The 18,869-nt window shown below is 40.9% G+C and overlaps 1 protein-coding gene across 2 annotated transcripts in view; it reads right to left on the bottom strand.

Moving 5' to 3' along the window:
• AVEN (apoptosis and caspase activation inhibitor) overlaps positions 1-18,869 on the bottom strand; it is a 192,656-nt gene that overhangs the window by 5,606 nt on the left and 168,181 nt on the right. For both annotated transcript variants that reach the window (XM_082835840.1, XM_082835841.1), the window contains exon 3: positions 4,680-4,750. In XM_082835840.1, the coding sequence (XP_082691966.1) occupies positions 4,680-4,750 (71 nt within the window). The remainder of the gene's footprint in view (positions 1-4,679; positions 4,751-18,869) is intronic.

Genomic DNA, 18,869 nt, shown 5'->3' with positions numbered 1-18,869 from the left:
CAGACACCACGGACCGACCACCTTGTCTACCAAGGACTATCACAGACCCAGGTAGAACCATGACTTACGCTGCAATCACTGATTTCAAGTTAGAGAACACCACCCAGGGGTCATGGAGTCTAATCTCTATTCCACTGTAAGGATGCCTTGGGTAGATGGGTTTATAATGACTGGAGGTGAGGAGTCATTCCTGATGCTCTCAAGTAGAGTGCCGACACTAAATGCAGACCCACTCGAACCCCTGAGCCTCACAACAGCAGTACACAGGGATCAAAAGAAGCAATACAGCTTTTCACCTGCCCTTCTGAAAGTTTCCGGAGATGGCTAGCTCTACGGTAAGCAAGGTTGGCAGCAGCAGATGTGGCCCCTCACCCTGGAAAAAAAGGAACTTACATCTAAAAACACAGAGTATTTAGGGAGCAGGAGAGCGGGAAATGCACTACATGTGCAGGCCTTGCCTCAGTCCTGCACTCAGCACGTCAAGTGCTTGATCAAGACCAGCATGGCCAGTCTTTGTTTCGAAGTTTGGAGAAGACCTCTCAAACCACTAGAAAAGTGTGATCCTGAATGCTTAACCCATTAGTAAGTCACCACATTACAAACTGGAAATCTCACCCTTCCCACTGCCAAGGTGTCTGCAAAGTCACCCGGGTAGACCCCCTGCTTTCAGCCTATAAAAGAGCAAGAACTTTCCGTCCACGATGCCTGCCAACCATTCACATGCTGCTGTCTCAGCTCTCTGGAGAAGGCCCACTGAGACGTGCTGGGGTCCAGCTAGAAGTGCCCAAACTTCCTCCCCCCTTTTGCATCATGTGTGACACGGCTACAAGGTATATCGTTAACAATGAAAAGTCTGTGAGATCCAGGGAATGGCCAGGCTGTGCTTATGTGCCGAGTCCCAAGTGATGGACCTTCAGCTGCTGGGGTGTCTCCTTTCCCCACATCTCCAATTCCCACCCACCATCCAAGGCCCAGGTGATAGGGCACCGCCTCCATGAGGACCTCAAGACACTTCAGCCCAGCACAGTGATTTCTCCTCGTCTCCCTGCAGCAGTCCTAGAGCCTAGAACCTACCATGAAACACCACGATGTAAGAAGACTTCCCCTTTTTTGTCACCAGTTTGTCCCCTAAAGGGCTACAGCTGAAGGCCTTAGATATAAAGGGAGCTGAAGTGAATTGCTTGTAATAGTAAAATGTGAATTTGAAAATAGATTTAATTGGAATAACCACCATGAATTAGCTTTTTTGCTCCATGTTGTAAATAACTGGTGGGTCATCTCTGCCCGGAGAGCCCCATCCCCACATCCACCTGGCCAACGCTGACAGTCACTCACAGTTGGAGCACGCAGCCTGGCCACCCCAGTGCCTCTTCTCCTGCAGATTCGGAGGCTGGGGGCAGGAGGCCAGCCTTGACTGTTAGAACAAAGTCCCTCCAACCCCACTTCTCCGCCATCAGTGTGCGCACAGACTCGGTGGTGAGAATCTATTCCCGAAGGTTCCTCCCTGTCCAGGAAGCCAATCAGACTCCGAGTCTCAGTGTCTGCGTAAAGGTACACCATTTGGTGAGGAACGAACCTACTAGAAACTCCACTTACAGCCTCTGATCAGACCATTGCACCTTCCTCGAGAGCCACAGCACTCACAGTCCACATTCATTTGGGTACTCAGGGACCACGGGGATACTTTACAGTGGAAGTGCTCAGATCAAGCGACACTTTAGAGAAAGCTGGGGCGCCTTCCGTGTACAGAGTGTCAGGCCTCATTCAGAACTGTGCTCTCAGGGGTGGGCCTGAGTGTCTGTTCCCTTAAAAGCCACGCGCTCAGGAACCACGGCGTGCCACCCAGTGCTCCGTGGTTGCTCGAGGAAGCTCTACTGACTAAATAAGTCGCTAGTCAACACAACTGAAAAATGGAATGAAAAAAAAGCTTCAGGTGATTTTCAAAAAATAATGGACCTATTTTTTTCACCCTCAGTTGTCCTCCCACCCATTCCCTCCTCACATGTCCCCACACTGTCCAAAGGACAGGTCTGAAAACGCCACTCATGGATTGAAGGGACCAACTCCCCTGCGGTAATGGGGCCAGCACGGCTGAAGCAGGGACCCTGACTGCCAGGCCACCTTCCCCTCACCCTGCATGTGAGCCACAGAGACATGAAGGCAAGTCACAGGGACAGCACTGGGCCCTCTCCCATCAGGGTGCCCTTCGGGGCCTCCGCCAGGACCCACTGGCAAACTCTTCATTGCTTCATGTCACTGGCTGTGCTGGGGACAGAGGAGCACATGAGGAACAACTGATAGATAGACAGACAGGTAGATAGACAGATAGATAGATAGATTCTTCTCTTCTTTTTCTCTCTCAAGTAAGCAAAAATAAAGAGGACCGAGTGAGGGGAGATGTGGGACACAAAACAGTGCCGGTGGCGAAGTGATGAACTCAGTTTGGGATGTGCTCTACCAATACTTCAACTCAAGATGCTCACAACCAAGCTTGCCTTCTCTCGCTCCATCAGTCATCACTGCTCACCTCATCAGCGTGCTGGGAAGCTCAGCGCCCCTGCGAATCTTTCTTGTCCTCATGTCTCACGTCTGGCCCGTGACGCAATCTACCACGTCCTCCACTGCAGCCCCATCTGCCAGTGAACTGTCTTCCATCTCATGGCCCATGTCCCCTCCCGTTCACGTAATATCCTCCTACCTGCTCTCCCAGCCTCCAGCCTCTGACCTCTTCAGTCCCTCCTTCCCAATATGGCAGAGGTCCAGTCTAGCCATTTCCGTTGTCTTGCTGAACAAAACTTTTGTTAACAAGTAACAGTAGTAATAAGAGCTAATTTTGAGTGTTTCCTCTGTGTCAGGAACTGCACAGAAGGACTTTTATTTATAATCTAATATAATCCTCATGACAACTCTGAGTTACATTTTATTATTAGTTCCATTTTCCAGATGAGAACTAGTATTTACGCTCAGGTTTGCGTCTCTGAAGTCTATGCTCTGACCCACAGGCTAAACTGCCCCTAGATAAAAATGAAGACCAAACCACTGGTACTAAGTGACCCAGACCCACACTGGAAGCCGCCTCTTCTGAGAATCCACACTCCAGCTACACTCCAGCTATGCCCCCGACTCTGAGCACAGCCTGGTCTTTCAGATCTCATCATTCTCCTGTTGTTCCCCAGACAGAACCTACCAGAACCATACTCATCCATCCACCAAGGCCCATTCAAATGATCTTTATCCCATGCTCCTACTCTCAATCACTTCCAGCCCACAGCAGCTTTCTCCCACAGTATTATGTTCATTCATTCATTATACCACTTATTTTATGTTGCGTGCTTTTTCATTTATCATGTAAATATTTACCATCTACTATGTGTCAGCCACTGTGCTAAGGTAAGGGCCTAGGGCGATGAACAAGCATGGTCTCTGTCTCATTCATCTTCCAATAAGCTACATCTAATAAAATATCTAACAAAGAACATGTGTTTTGATAAATAAAGAACCTTAGAATTATTTGAAACTCTCAGGATAACAAAATGTTCTCTGATAGCCAACATGGGGCAAAGGAGTTGGAATGGGAGTTGTTTGGCTTTCACTGAATTCCTCCATGATCTGCGTTCGTCTGTTTACAACTTGTGCTAGAATTCTAAACCATACTCAGGTACATGCCCAAACAGACCCAAGCAAAAACAAATATTTTTCATTCCCCAATTTTTCTATGTTATAAAACATACTCTTTGTACAGGAACAGGAAGTCATTTTACAAGTCACTTCCCTCCCCTCTGTCTTTAAGTCAATGTCCGTCCCAAACAACTGAACGTGAAGCCAGCCCACCTGGGGGTGTGAGCCACCTACTGTGTGTGTACTGAGCTGACAGCGGAATGGGGAGGAAGGTCCCGCCCTTTATCCGTCAGGTCTGCTGCCCGGTCTCCTGTCTGAAGCTGTGGGCAGGCTGTCTGATCACTGTATCAGATAGTATGCTCCAGCCCCGGAGTCGGAAGCAAATGCCACGCCAGCACTTACTCAGCCTCCGTGCATTTTAAAAAGGGTGAGAATACCTGTCGTCTCTCGTACGGAAAGGTTCAGTGAAATCCTGCCTGGAGAATCATCAAAACTCCTTGGGAGGAAAATAGGGCAGCAATACAAAGCAAATGAAGTGCGTGGGTGCTACGGATTCACTGAAAGACTTCTGTGATGCTTCTTCTTATTTTATAGCTTTATTCTCCTAATGATAGAAGAGGAGTTATTTAAAACTATGAAGTTAAGGATTTTCTTACCTAACACCAAAAACAGTGTGGGAGAAATAAATTAATTCTCAAGCCTTAGATGAATTTTCACAGAAAGGGAAAAGAAGGAAGGCCACATGGCAAAGTAATCCACTCAAAATCGTGACTATAAACTTTCAGCCCTACAACCCAGTCTATATGAACTATAGTCATATATGAGCTATATAAGTAGTTCACATAGATGGCCAGGTATAAAGGTCAACTCCAGCTCCAAGAGCCTGTATAATTTAAGCTCCCTGAAAACCTTCTGAGCAATTTAGGTAACTGACGCTGAACTGTACACGAATGACTAGACTCTTCTCTATGTGAAGTCTCCATCGCAACAACAATGTGAAAGGTGCTGGTCTCCAGCCTTGAGAAGAGCCAGTCCACGTTCCAGACAGAGCTTCACCTTACCTGTTTGGGGCAGGAAGCTTCACTATCCCACTCTTTCTCCTCGGCAAACCGGAACTGTGAGAAGGAGTCCCCTGGGAATAGAAAAAACATACAATTTTATGTCAAAGCTAAAAGGAAAACACTCAGTTCTCTCAATTTCCCTTTGGGAGTAAAAGTGCTGTTTCTGAAGAGCTGACCATCCCAAACTCAGTGATGATATTCAATAGAAGGCCCTGGCTTCCGCATCTTTCCACATCATCTGTGCAGAGTGGGTACTTGAAAATACTTTTGGCAACTGTATTCATTGCTTCATTCAACTCTCAATAAGCCACCATCCTACATGCTTCTTGAGAGACAACTGAACAGTCCAGGCCTGCAGACGTGGCCATCTCCCCATATTTAGCATATTTTCATCTCATCTGCTTAATATATGCAAGGAAACTAACATTTATGATTTGGGGGTGGGCATAAGCAGAAAAGGAAGGAGAGAAACAGAACTGAAGGAAAGCAGTTCTCAACTGATCCACAATATGACAGACTTAAAATATCTCTTTGAGGCAAGGTTACCAATCTGAACCATCACTCTAAAAATCACCTGGTTAGAATGTCAGATACAAAATAAAACTCAAAGAATGTGCATTAGATTAGTTAATGTGAATCATGGTGCACTGCTCTGAGCTCTTGGAATAAAGGAAAATGAATCAAGATAAACAAGCATGACAGATGATTCCGTACAGCGGGCTTTGACACAGAGCTTATTTTGTAAATATGTACTTACCTGGTTATTTGCATTAAGAATAGCCAATTTATAAAGAATTACTTTTCCACCTAGCTTTCAGGATCCTCCAGAATGTGATCCTACCTCATTAACCCACATTTGCTTCCTATTTCTTGACTTCCTGCTCCCGAGAGCCTCTTTTCACCTTCTGAACATACTTCATTTTCTACCCTATCCTCATTTCTTTTTTAATCCTTCTCCCTTGTCTGGAAGGCCCACACACTTCTACCCATTCATATCCTATTTATACTTTAAGACTCAGGTACAGGCCCACTTTCTCCTCCTATGATATCTCTCAGGTTATTTAACCATAGAATCCATTCTTTACTTCTAACTTAAAAGAGGGGGAAAAGAACTGAAGAATCCTGAATTAAAGAGACAAAGACAAAATCAGAATCTACACCATGCCCCCAGCGTTTCCAAAACACATGGATCATAACATTTTAACACTTGACAAGATCAAATTCTAGGTAAAAAAGACCAAGAACATCACTCTTTATCATGAGAAAGGGTAAAATCACTACCATTAGTCATTGGCAAATCAAGCTTGATCCCTCAAAAACTATGACATAAAGAGCCTGAGTAATATAATTAATAATGTCTTGTCTGTGCATGTGGATGTATAAGTGTATTGTGATTATATGTGGGTAGTTTATAAATATTTGTGCAATATTAACATTTTAAAAGGACAATAGAAAGGCTACAAGAAACCTTTAAAAAAATCCTAAAATGTAGCAGTTAGACAAACCATATTTGCTGGTGATAAACATTTGTAGCACATATAGGCAAAGAGCCTGTCTCTCACATACAAAGAGAGCTTTTGCAAATCAACCAGAACAAAACCACCTAGTAGGAAAACAGGAAAAGGGGTGAGAATAAGAAAGGAAGTAAGGATCAAGGAGGAATAGGACAGCTTTACAAAGTCTGAGGCAAAGCAGGGAATCAGCTCAATCTCTGATTCTGACTAAAAGAAGCAAAAGTTAATCCTTTTTGGAGGAAAATGACATTATCAATAACCTAGAATTATCTCTACTATATTTTATACACAGTATCCAAAATTCAGGTGTATCAGGAGATGAGACCAAGATGACAGAAAACTAAGAGAGAGGGGAAAACAAACAAACAAAACCCAATCAAAAAACGGACAGAAGACCTAAACAGACATTTCTCCAAAGAAGACATACAGATGGCCGAGAAGCACATGAAAAGACGTTCAACATTACTGATTATTAGAGAAATGCAAATCAAAACTACAATGAGATATCACCTCACACCGGTCAGAATGGCCATCATGAAAAAATCTACACACAATAAATGCTGGAGAGGGTGTGGAGAAAAGGAAACCCTCCCACCCTGTTGGTGGGAACGTAACTTGGTGCAGCCACTACAGAGAACAGTATGGAGGTTCCTTAAAAATCTAAGAATAGAATTACCATATAACCCAGCAATCCCACTACTTGGGCATATACCCAGAGAAAACCATAATTCAAAAAGACACACGGCGGGCTTCCCTGGTGGCGCAGTGGTTGGGAGTCTGCCTGCCGATGCAGGGGACATGGGTTCGTGCCCCGGTCGGGGAAGATCCCACGTGCCGCGGAGCGGCTGGGCCCATGAGCCATGGCCACTAAGTCTGCGCGTCCGGAGCCTGTGCTCCGCAACGGGAGAGGCCACAACAGTGAGAGGCCCGCGTATCACAAAAAAAAAAAAAAAAAAAAAAGACACATGGTGCCCCAATGTTCATTGCAGCACTATTTACAATAGCCAGGACATGGAAGTAACCTAAATGTCCATCAACAGAGGAATGGACAGAGAAGATGTGGCACATATATACAATGGAATATTAGCCATAAAAAGGAACAAAACTGGGTCATTTGTAGAGGTGGATGTGCCTAGAGACTGTCATACAGAGCGAAGTCAGAAAGAAGAATAAATATCGTATATTAACGCATGTATGTGGAATCTAGAAAAATGGTATAAATGATCTTATTTGCAAAGCAGAAACAGAGACACAGACTTAGAGAACAAACATGGATATCAAGAGTGGGGGTGGGATGAACTGGGAGATTGGGATTGACGTATATACACTATTGATACTGTGTATAACATAGATAACTAATGAGAATCTACCGTATAGCTCAGGGAACTCTACTCAATGCTCTGTGGTGATCTAAATGGGAAGGAAATCCAAAAAAGAGGGGATATACGTATATGTATAGCCGATTCACTTTTCCTTACAGTAGAAATTAACATAACATTGTAAAGCAACTATACTCCAATAAAAATTAATTTAAAAAAACTAAAAATAGAGTTGCCATATGATCCAGCAATCCCACTCCTGGGCATATATCCAGAGAAAACCATAATTCAAAAAGATACATGCACCCCAATGTTCACTGCAGCGCTGTTTACAACAGCCAAGACATGGAGGCCCTAAGGTCCAGTGACAGATGAATGGATAAAGAAGATGTAGTACATATATACAATGGAATATTACTCAGCCATTAAAAAGAATGAAATATGCCATTTGCAGCAACATGGATGGACCTAGAGATTATCATACTAAGTGAAGTCAGACAAAGACAAATATTATATGATATTGCTTATATGCAGAATCTTAAAAAAAATGATACAAATGAACTTATTTACAAAACAGAAACAGACTCACAGACTTAGAAAACAAACTTATGGTTACCAAAGGGTCGAGGGTTGGGGGGAGGGATAAACTGGGAGTTTGGGATTGACATATAAACACTACTATATTAAAAATAGATAACTAACAAGGACCTACTATATAGCACAGGGAACTCTGCTCAATATTCTGTAATAACCTAAATGGGAAAAGAATTTGAAAAAGGATATATATATATATATATATATATATATATATATATATATATATATATATGTATGCATGTATAAGTGAATCACTTTGCTGTACATCTGAAAACACAGCATTGTAAATCAACTATAGTCCAATATAAAATAAAAATAATTTTTTAAAAAAGAGACAATAGAAAAAAATCCAGTTATCAGACCCAGATCTTATGATTTGCAATGTAAAATTTTCAAAAATAGGAAAAACTATAAAATCACAATGACATCCATGAAGTCATTTTTTTTTCCTTTTCCATTATGGTTTATTACAGGATATTGAATATAGTTCCCTGTGCTATACAGCAGGACCTTGTTGTTTATCTATTTTGTATATATCATTGTTTGTATCTGCTAATCCCAAACTCCTAATTTATCCCTCCCCCACCCCCTTGCCCTTTGGTAACCATAAGTTTGTTTTCTTTTTGTTTGTTGGTTTTTATAAATTTATTTATTTTTGGCTGTGCTGGGTCTTCGTTTCTGTGCACGCGCCTTCTCTAGTTGCAGCCAGCGGGGGCTACTCTTTGTTGTGGTGCACAGGCTTCTCATTGCGGTGGCTTTTCTTGTCGCAGAGCACGGGCTCTAGGCACGCGGGCTTCAGTAGTTGCAGCACGTGGGCTCAGTAGTTGTGGCTCGCGGGCTCTAGAGCACAGGCTCAGTATTTGTGGCGCACAGGCTTAGTTGATCCGCAGCATGTGGGATCTTCCCAGACCAGGGATCAAACCCGTGTCCCCTGCATTGGCAGGCAGATTCTTATCCACTGCGCCACCAGGGAAGTCCCCATAAGTTTGTTTCCTATGTCTGTGAATGTTTCTGTTTTTTAAATGAATTCATCTGTATCATATTTTAGATTCCACATAAGTGATATCATATGGTAACTGTCTTTCTCTTTCTGACCATGAAGTCATTCTTGATTGATACAAAATAAAGTATTCACATAAAAAATTCAAAGAAAAGAAGAAAATGTTTGAGAAAAATAAGGTACTTTAAGCACATTTTGTTTATAGTAGTCAAACTCCAGAACAACACAATTTAAAAATCTTAATAAAGTACACAGAGGCTAATTTTGAAAAATAAGCTGGTTAAATGACTATTAAAGAAAGCCAACCTCTCTAATCCTCTCACTGAAGATGAAAGTGTGTCCACACTTGTCAAAATTATGACTCCTAGAATCAAGAGTACTTCTGGAAAACATGTTACCAAAATTCTCTTCTTATACTGAGACATGTACAGAACAATGGTGGTATCAGTAAACATGCTACTCCTGTATCTTGTACATCAGACATTTGGACGTGCAGCAACAATTGGAGACTTCCATTAAATAAGACAGTGCATTCACAATGCATTCAATTCTGCTCCTGCTTTATTCTCTGGCTGAGAGAGTTCCTGTCTCTCACACTAACAGAATGAATCAGAATGAAGAAGTATAGAATGGAACCCAGTGAAGAACGGGGAAAGCCAACTATTGTTGACAATGGAACAAACATGGTGAAATGTGTCTTGCAAGTCATAAGCATTCAAAGTTTTGGTCACACTCACCAGCTGTGTGTTCAGCAAGTAATTACAGCACAGTGTAATGAACAGAACCAGAAATCATAAAAGGAGTATAACACTTTCCTCCTCCTCCTTCAGCCAAAGACTAATTTCATGATGTATAAGAGGGTGTGGAACTGCCTTGCTGTGTACTTATACCATATCCTCAAACAAGATGGAGAAGAGCTAGTACCTATTACATAGGCTGCTTGAATAACAGCAACAAAATCCCATAATATTCTACTTTGCAGATAAGAATACAAAAATAGCAGGCCTGCTAAATCCAATGATTATTTATTAAGAAGTAATTTATTCATTAGAATCTGCTTATAAAAGGGGGGGGAGGATTTGAACAAAACTGATGTACCTGGAGAGTTCACATTTTTCCTACATAATAAAAAGTCCCATGTCATTCTATTCCAACAAAGCTGAAGTTGGTGTACACGCAATGAAAGCTGAGATACAGGCGATATTGAAACAATTCTGTATATCTTGAAAGTCAACAACGTTGCTCTACTGCCACATTTCTGGAGCCAAAATTATTGATGGATTTTTTTCAATCAACTAATTGTATAAAGCAGCAAAAATATTAGAAAGTTAGATATATGTGATCTTAAGTATGCTTCTGAAAATAATCAGAAGGAATGTTTCGAGCAGTGCACAAGGCACATGAAGAGATGCTCAACATCGCTAATTATTAGAGAAATGCAAGTCAGAGCTACAATGAGGTACCGCCTGACACCAGTCAGAATGGCCATGATTTAAAAGTCTACAAATAATAAATGCTGGAGAGGGTGTGGAGAAAAGGGAACCCTCCTACACTGTTGGTGGGAATGTAACTTGGTACAGCCACTATGGAGAACAGCATGGAGGTTCCTTACAAAACTAAAAGTAGAATTGCCATATGATCCAGCAGTCCCACTCCTCGGCATACACCCGGAGAAAACTCTAATTCAAAAAGATACATGCACCTCAATGTTCACAGCAGCACTATGTACAATAGCCAAGACATGGAAGCAACCTAGATGTCCATTGACAGATAAATGGATAAAGAAGATGTGGTGTGTGTGTGTGTGCGCGCGCGCGCGCACACACACACACACATATATATACAATGGAATATTACTCAGCCATAAAAAAGAATGAAATAATGTCATTTGCAGCAACATGGATGGACCTAGAGATGATCATACTAAGTGAATTAAGTCAGACAGAGAAAGACAAATACCATATGATATCACTTACATGTGGACTCTTAAAAAATTGATACAAATAAACTTATTTACAAAACAGAAACAGACTCAGACACAGCGAACAGACTTGTGGTTACCAAAGAGGAAAGGCTGGGGGAGGATAAATTAGGAGTTTGGGATTAGCAGATACAAACTATTACATATAAAATAAACAACAAGGTCCTATTGCATAGCGCAGGGAACTATATTCAACACCTTGTAATACACCGCAATGGGAAAGAATACGGGGAAAAAGCAGCGCACGGTGCTTCAATCTGGGGGATCCCGTCAATGAAACTCATGATCATCAAACAAACCTCCAAGTCTAGCAGTTGATGAGGAGATAAGTCTTCACCTAGCCTATTACCCAGTCTTTAACTAGTTACTCTTAGAGAGGACAAATTGAATCGCGAGGGGCACCATTACCCTCGACCATTCTGGCAGAACCAGCCAAAGAGTATTGTGCTCCTCTACCCATCTCAGCCAAGCTACCAGCTATTTAGTATCACGAATGTGTAGGACGGTACCGTGACTGCAGGAACGATCTAACAGCAGACAGTGGTGAGAAATGAGAATGCCTGTATATTGTCAAAAGTAAATCTGGCCACTAATAACTTTTATAATAATATTTCAATAGTTTTGCTGAAATTTCAGATTTTTTTCCATGTATTCCAGCACATCCATTCTATGACAGAGATATTTAGCTTTAGCTTCAGCTGAATATGATTCAACACTTGACATTCTGGCCAAAATGTATATTTAATCTGCCTCCAATAGTGAATTACTAACATTCTATGAGGTCATTTTAAAAATACAATAGTTTATGTAATGTACAGTATGGTGACTATAGTTAATAATATTGTACTGCATAACTGAAACTTGCTAAGAGAGTAGATCTTAAAAGTTCTTGGGCTACCCTGGTGGCACAGTGGTTAAGAATCCACCTGCCAATGCAGGGGACACGGGTTTGATCCCTGGCCCGGGAAGATCCCACATGCCGTGGAGCAACTAAGCCTGTGCGCCACAACTACTGAGCCTGCACTCCACAACTACTGAGCCCACGCGCCACAACTACTGAAGCCCGCACGCCTAGAGCCCGTGCTCCGCAACGAGAAGCCACCGCAATGAGAAGCCCACGTAGCGCAATGAAGAGTAGCCCTGTAGCACAATGAAGAGTAGCCCCCGCTCACCCCAACCAGAGAAAGCCCATGCACAGCAACGAAGACCCAACACAGCCAAAAATAAAAACAAATAAACAAAATTTTTTAAAAGATGTGTGCTTTATTAAATAAAAAAGTTCTCATCACAAGAAAAATAAAATTGTAACTATGTATGGTGATGGATGTTAACTAGACTTATCGTGGTGATCATTTTGCAATATATACAAATGTTGAATCATGATATTGTACACATGAAAATAACGTTATATATCAACTATACCTAAATTATAAAAAAATGTAGTTTTATATGTACTGACAAATGGAAAGATGCCCATTATCTCAACTGTTACATGAAAAAAATCAAGTTTTAATACAGTATGAATAAGATATATATATACACACACACGTATATACACACACACCTATGCACATACTATATATACACATATGTGTGTATATATCACAAAATATTAATATATGCATAGAAATAAGTGGAGATCATTAGATAGCTATTTTAAGAATGATTCTCTTTCAGAGGGCGGGATTGAAGGAGACTTCCTTTCTGCATAATACATTTTCCAGTTGAATTTTCCTTTGTAAACAAAAAACACATGTTATTTTTGGAACTGAGCCAAACAGAAGTAAGGAAATCTAGAAACAAAGCTGAAACTTCTTAAGGGCAAAGACCATCTCAGAATGCCTTGAAGACAAAACGTCCATAGATCTCAAAAGCTGGAACACCAGATGTCATTCATTCTAACCCTCACTTTATAGAACAGTAAAGAGCCTTAGGTCAGGACAGGCTCAATGGCCTGACCAGCCACTTAATGGCTGGACACCAAGACCTCTTGGCTCCTAACATTCATTATTATACCTATAACTAACAAAGCTCTTTCCACTATTTCCACTAGGCTTCTCAGCCATCTGAGTTCCCTAGGACAATACAGATACTCAATAAATATTTTATGACGTCTGATATACTACTATTTGACATGCTGACAATGTCTGAAGATTTGAAAAACAAAGAATTCCTCATTTTAGGAAAGGAATCATTTCAGGGATTCCTTTAAATAAGTACTTTTAAAGAATAAGAGTTTTTTTTTTTTTTTTTTTTAATAATAAGAGTGTTTTGATAGCCCTCTAAGTATTCTAATAGGGATAGCATCAGAGAAATAAAGGCGATACACCAACTGTCGCTGTGCGGACGATACCCAGGATTCTCGCTCTGCCTAATTTCTCAAAACTAGTCTAACACAAGTCTCAGGATCAGTGACAAAGTGGACACTCAACTTGCATCAGAATTCCACAATACCAACATACTATCAAAAAATTTACACTTTAGTCATAAATAAGACAGCTTTGAATTTTAGGCTTACTCCTTCAGCCACATCAACAAAAAAGAGCTTCCAGCCAAATAAAAGAGCTCTTCGGTGGAAGTTCAGGTGGGATGACAAGGAACAACCTTTATCTGGGCAAAGAAACCTGCAAAGACTTTTGGTTTCAACAATACAGATCAGATGTATACAAAGAGTGAGTGTGAAAGATGGAAAATGTGCCCAAGTCTAAAAATACCCAGTTCCGATGACTTGGGAGTGGCAGTTCCCATAACTGACATCTGTCCTAGGTATTTGGATCTTTTCCTTATAAAACTGGCCCAGACTGTTGTGGTACGTCCTTTCGGAAACCAGCTCTAGAAAGCAAGAGGAATGTAGCACTATCTCTGGATGAGTACTTCATTTTAAGCTCCATTTTCCTGGCTCTTCTTTATCATGATCACCTTCCTTTAAATCCTCCACAGCCCTTAGAATATGCCCTTAACCAGGACACCATGTCTATGGGAAATCACAACTTTACAGGTTGACAGGTTCACAATCTTCATAGAAAGACACTATGTCTCAATGGTCAACACCATGGCTGCTACAGAAAATGAAACATACCCTTTCTTCTCTCTGAATTTCTCTAGCTCATCTATGGGACATGGCATATTTGGAAGGTCCAGGTAGATCCTAAGTCCACAGGCTGACACAGATCAATCCAGAGGCAATCTACAGTTCAGCCTACACGATATAAAAAGTCCTTACTACCCCCCACTTTCTAGCTTCTACGGATGAGCCTTTCTAGATGCAGATGTCAAGCATTTCAATATTTACCCTAAAACAAAGCAACAGCTAACATTTTGGTCTTTGTGAGGAAGATCATACAAGCCATGATGAATTTAAAAAGTTAGGTTGAGCCAAAAGAACATGAGAGGTAAGAAAATTCTCTCCTGCTCAGCAGTGACCTATCATGAGCTTTCTCACCAGGTGTGCGGCCCCAAAGGCCCCTGAGCATCAAATATCCACATTGAGCATAATAGGATGTGCCTGTCTTCCCAATACCCCTAAAAAGTGCTTCCCCATCTGCACGGATTATGTTGAAGAAAAAGCCAAATATACTCAGGTGCCATAGAATGGTTCTAGGCTTTATGAGTGAAGGATGATGCTGACATTCTGGAATTTAGAATCTAACCTGTTTTCCCCAAAATAGTTGGCAGATATTCTGTGTGAATCCTGTACTACAGCAGACAATCTAGTAACATTTCTCAGATCAATGGTTTTCAGAAACAAGGCCAACATCAAACCCTGGCACAGAACTCCAAGATGACAGCAAATTTTTAGACAAGGCTGAATAAATAATATAAAGATGAATCCTCAACACTCATGGTGTCTATTTCCTCAAAAAATATTTAGTCCACCTAACAGCTTGTTTTTTTTTTATTTATAACCTATCTGACACCCAAAATGTTGACTTTGTTGGTTATTGCAGCTGATGGAACCATCATACATATACTCTAAGGTTCCAGGTCTAATGCCTTAAGGAGTAGACTCCCCTTTAATCCCATCAGCGATCTTGCAAGGGCACACGATTCACTTCCAGAGGGAGTAAGTGAGAAGGAAAAGTCAGATCAATGCCAAACTGTCATTATCTGGAAAACGGTCTGTATCAGGAGGATGCCAGGCAGATTCAAACACACACTCGCACACACTTCAGTGCAGGACAGAAAAAGCACAGTCCCACCAGGACAACGACACTCTCCAAAGGTCACTGCAGAACTCTCAGTAACTTGGGTCCCACAGTGGAGCCAAACTTTCCCTGAATTTCCTGGCCCACCATCCATTCCTCCTTACAATTTCATTTTCTTTCCTATACTGAGTACTTTTTTGAAAGTCAATTTATCCCTATTACCACTTACATCTCTCAAACATGGTATTTTCTACCTTAATCTGCCCAAGTTTTCTTCTTGCAGTTAAAAGTATTCCATGAAGGTGAATGTTAATAATTAAAATCCCCAAACACTAATCCCATGATGAAGCAGACGGCTCAAAGCATGTCCTCAGAGAATACTGTGGGGTTTGTGAGAGAAAATGCCTGAAGCCCTTTCTATCAGGAATATGAGGTTGCTTTCAATTTGTTGTTTACTGACTAAATGTATGCCAGAGACTCATATATTAAAGGATTAAGAAGTCTTACCCATTATCTTTGATTTGTCTCATTATTTTCTTACTATATGTTAGCTCAGTTCATTGAAATTATCTTTCTGATACTAATTCACATCTTCTTAGTAGAAAATCCAAATTCATATCCATACCTTTAGCTACTGACTGGCCTTTTCTCTCTCCTACTTCCAGCTTCTACTCTCATTCATAAGATTCCATAAAGTCTTTTTTTAAATCATGTAAGAATTTACTGCTCACAAGCACAATATTCTTTATAAAATCTCCAACTGGGCAGCTCCAGCAAGCACAAGCAATACCCAAACTGAAGACAGGAGACCATTAGTCAATATACTTTTTTTGAGGTCAACTCATGTAGGCAACATGAAAGCTACTAAAGTTAATTTTGATTAACTTCTTCATGTCCCAGATCCTTGCTTTTCTTTTTTAAAACTCTTAATTCTAGCTTTCGAGTACGCCTTCAATGAGTTTGGTAAGGCAACATCTCCCCAGAGGAAACTCATGAGCAGAGGCCTCAAGACAGAAGGAAGTTTGGCCATTGGAGGAGAAGGCAGGCCAGTATGACTCGAGCACAGTGAAGGGTGAAGAGGCAAGAAGAGAGTGAAGAGAAGGCTGAGTCATATTCTTCATGTGACTCAGCATTCTCCAACCAGGGGTCGAGTTTCACTGCTTAACACTATATTCCACAATAATAACCAAGGTTAGTGAAACTCAACTAGTCGAGTTCTTATCTGTTAAACACATTTGACACGAGTACCCAAACACATACTAATTCTCAAGTGACAATTACCCTTACCATTTGCAGATTAAACAACACAAAAAAGTAAAAAAATAAAACAGCAGTGTCTGTCAAATTGTCACCTTCAAAACAGAGGGTGGCTACCTTACTGGGCCCCAAAGAACCTACTCTGCAGATAATTTTCTTCTAGTAAGAGATCTAACTGTGGACTGTGTATATTTAATAGGTATGAGAAGAACTGTTCTCATAGTTAGTTGACCCATATAGTAGAGATGACTTTTAATGAGTCGATATGTAAACAGTTTTTTTTAGATACCCAGAAACTTGTTCTAGGAGGAGCTAGGGCAGGTCAGAGTAGGCCTGATGGGTAACTCAGGTAAAGATGCTTTTCTTTTATCTGAACCACTGATTGCTTTACTTTCCGTTTTTAAAATCTGGAACTCCAGTAAAGGAAAGGACTGTAACCTTGGAAACAAAACAAAAAAACAGAGGGTGGAAGATACAAAGTTCTCTTTGCTAGGGTAATGATTGTTCTAATTAACGTTACCATGGTTATACGCCATCTCCCCCAGCCATTCCTGAGAAGCAGACATGCAAATGTGACGCTATGGAATTTGGGAAGCTACCCTAACCAGTAAGTTGCTCAGGAGAAAATCTGGTGGGGCCTCTACGAAGTTTGGGCACAGGAAAATCTCCGTGCCTAAGAACATGCCACTTTTCTAATTAATATCCAGAGGCACTGATCTGGAAAGCTGACCTTCTCATTGGCGGTGACAGAAGGGAGAGGAAATGTAGGGGGAGAGAGAATGAAACGGGGGAGTTTACACCTCACCTAATAACGTGATAGATCCCTGCCGCCTGTTCCAGACTGGCAGGGAGGTAACATGCAGCATTCTGGTTCTTTGTGCCTACTCAGAGCTGCCCACAGATTCTAACCCCAGTGTCTGGTGTTGGCTACAGAACCCTGTCTCCCAGACTTTTGCTATTTAAGACAGTTGTTTTCATCAGCACCTTTCCTGATCCAACTCCTAAATATGAACCTCGGCCTATGTTCTGACCACATTTAACTTCCAGCCTTACCAGGTCTGCCATTTCACTCTGGTATCCATTTCATGGCTGTTATTTTCTTCTCATAGATGGCCAGTACGTATTTTAATGATAGTTTACGAGTGTTCAATGCTTAAGTGCAGTACTATGAAGCAGAAATGCAAATGGCATATTCAGAAGCCTTAGTATTTGGTTTTACCGAACAAAGTTTGATGGGCACTTTTTGGGTCCTCGCATTACTTATGTGAATTACATGTGCTGCCTTTATTGGACAGTCACAAGTTGCCTTGTACTGGGTAGATCTGTTTGAGAACGTCAGTAGTACCGATGTCGATTCTCATTATTTACAGCTGCCTTAGAGTGTACTTTTGCTTTTATCTAAAGTTTGCTTTTATCTAAAGTTTCCGTTCCACACCTAAAAGACAGAGTGCTGAGTTTTAAGAAAATCATATACAAAAAGTCAAAATTATAAGGCAGTAACTTGGTAAGTCGAACTGTAATTTATTGATTTTACCGATGGATTCATGAACGGATTCACTTAGTATTGAGATTCCTTGACATACTTAAAATGGGACTGAATTTCCAAAGGCTTTACTTAAAACTTTTTATTGTTCAATGGTAGGAACATCAGTGAATTATCTACAAAGAAACATCTGTTGTCTGGATGCTAACTCAACAGTGTTCTCAGTTTGATGATCATATTTGTATTTTATATCATAATAAATAGTTTGCTTTTCATGGGTGCTGTCAAAAGCAGCAACATCTTTTCAAGGCTTCAAAGCCTAAAGTAGAATTTCTGCAAGTGAACTACCAGAGTAGTCTCTCTAAATCACTGGTATATCTCTCATGTTTTAAGAGTAGGACGAGCGTAGTCAATGTTGGGTTTGTGTTTTTGCTATTTTAAAGCAAGAATTATCTTATAAATCTTTTTACCACCACTATATGAGAAACTTTAGCTCGGCAAGGTGCCAGTGGAATGAATCTGTTTACCAAATTCCATTTGACAAGTTTTAGCAATTATTTTTGACATAATTAAACGAGCTTTGCTCCATTTCATGTTTACTGTGTTTCCAGGAGATGCCACTGGGCAGAATTCAGCCAGTTAAAGGCCTATTTGCTTTAAGCACCCACATCTGCAAATTTATCCCCATCTGGGGCTTTCCAGGTATTAACCAAATAGCAAGCTTTTTTAAAAACTTTGGTATATGCCTCTAACGTATAAGGTCTCTTTTGAATAATACAACAATAATATTATCATATGTAAAACAGCAGCAGTTAAAGAATAATATTATCAACTACACAAATAATATTTAAATATCCCCATAAAATGTTTTGTTTCTCTTGGGAGCAGGAGAGG

This window comes from Leucopleurus acutus, assembly GCF_964270905.1.
Source record: "Leucopleurus acutus genome assembly, chromosome: 1".
Lineage (NCBI taxonomy): Eukaryota > Metazoa > Chordata > Mammalia > Artiodactyla > Delphinidae > Leucopleurus > Leucopleurus acutus.
Note: the sequence above shows the minus strand (reverse complement) of the source record. Positions and strands in the feature narration are given on the sequence as shown.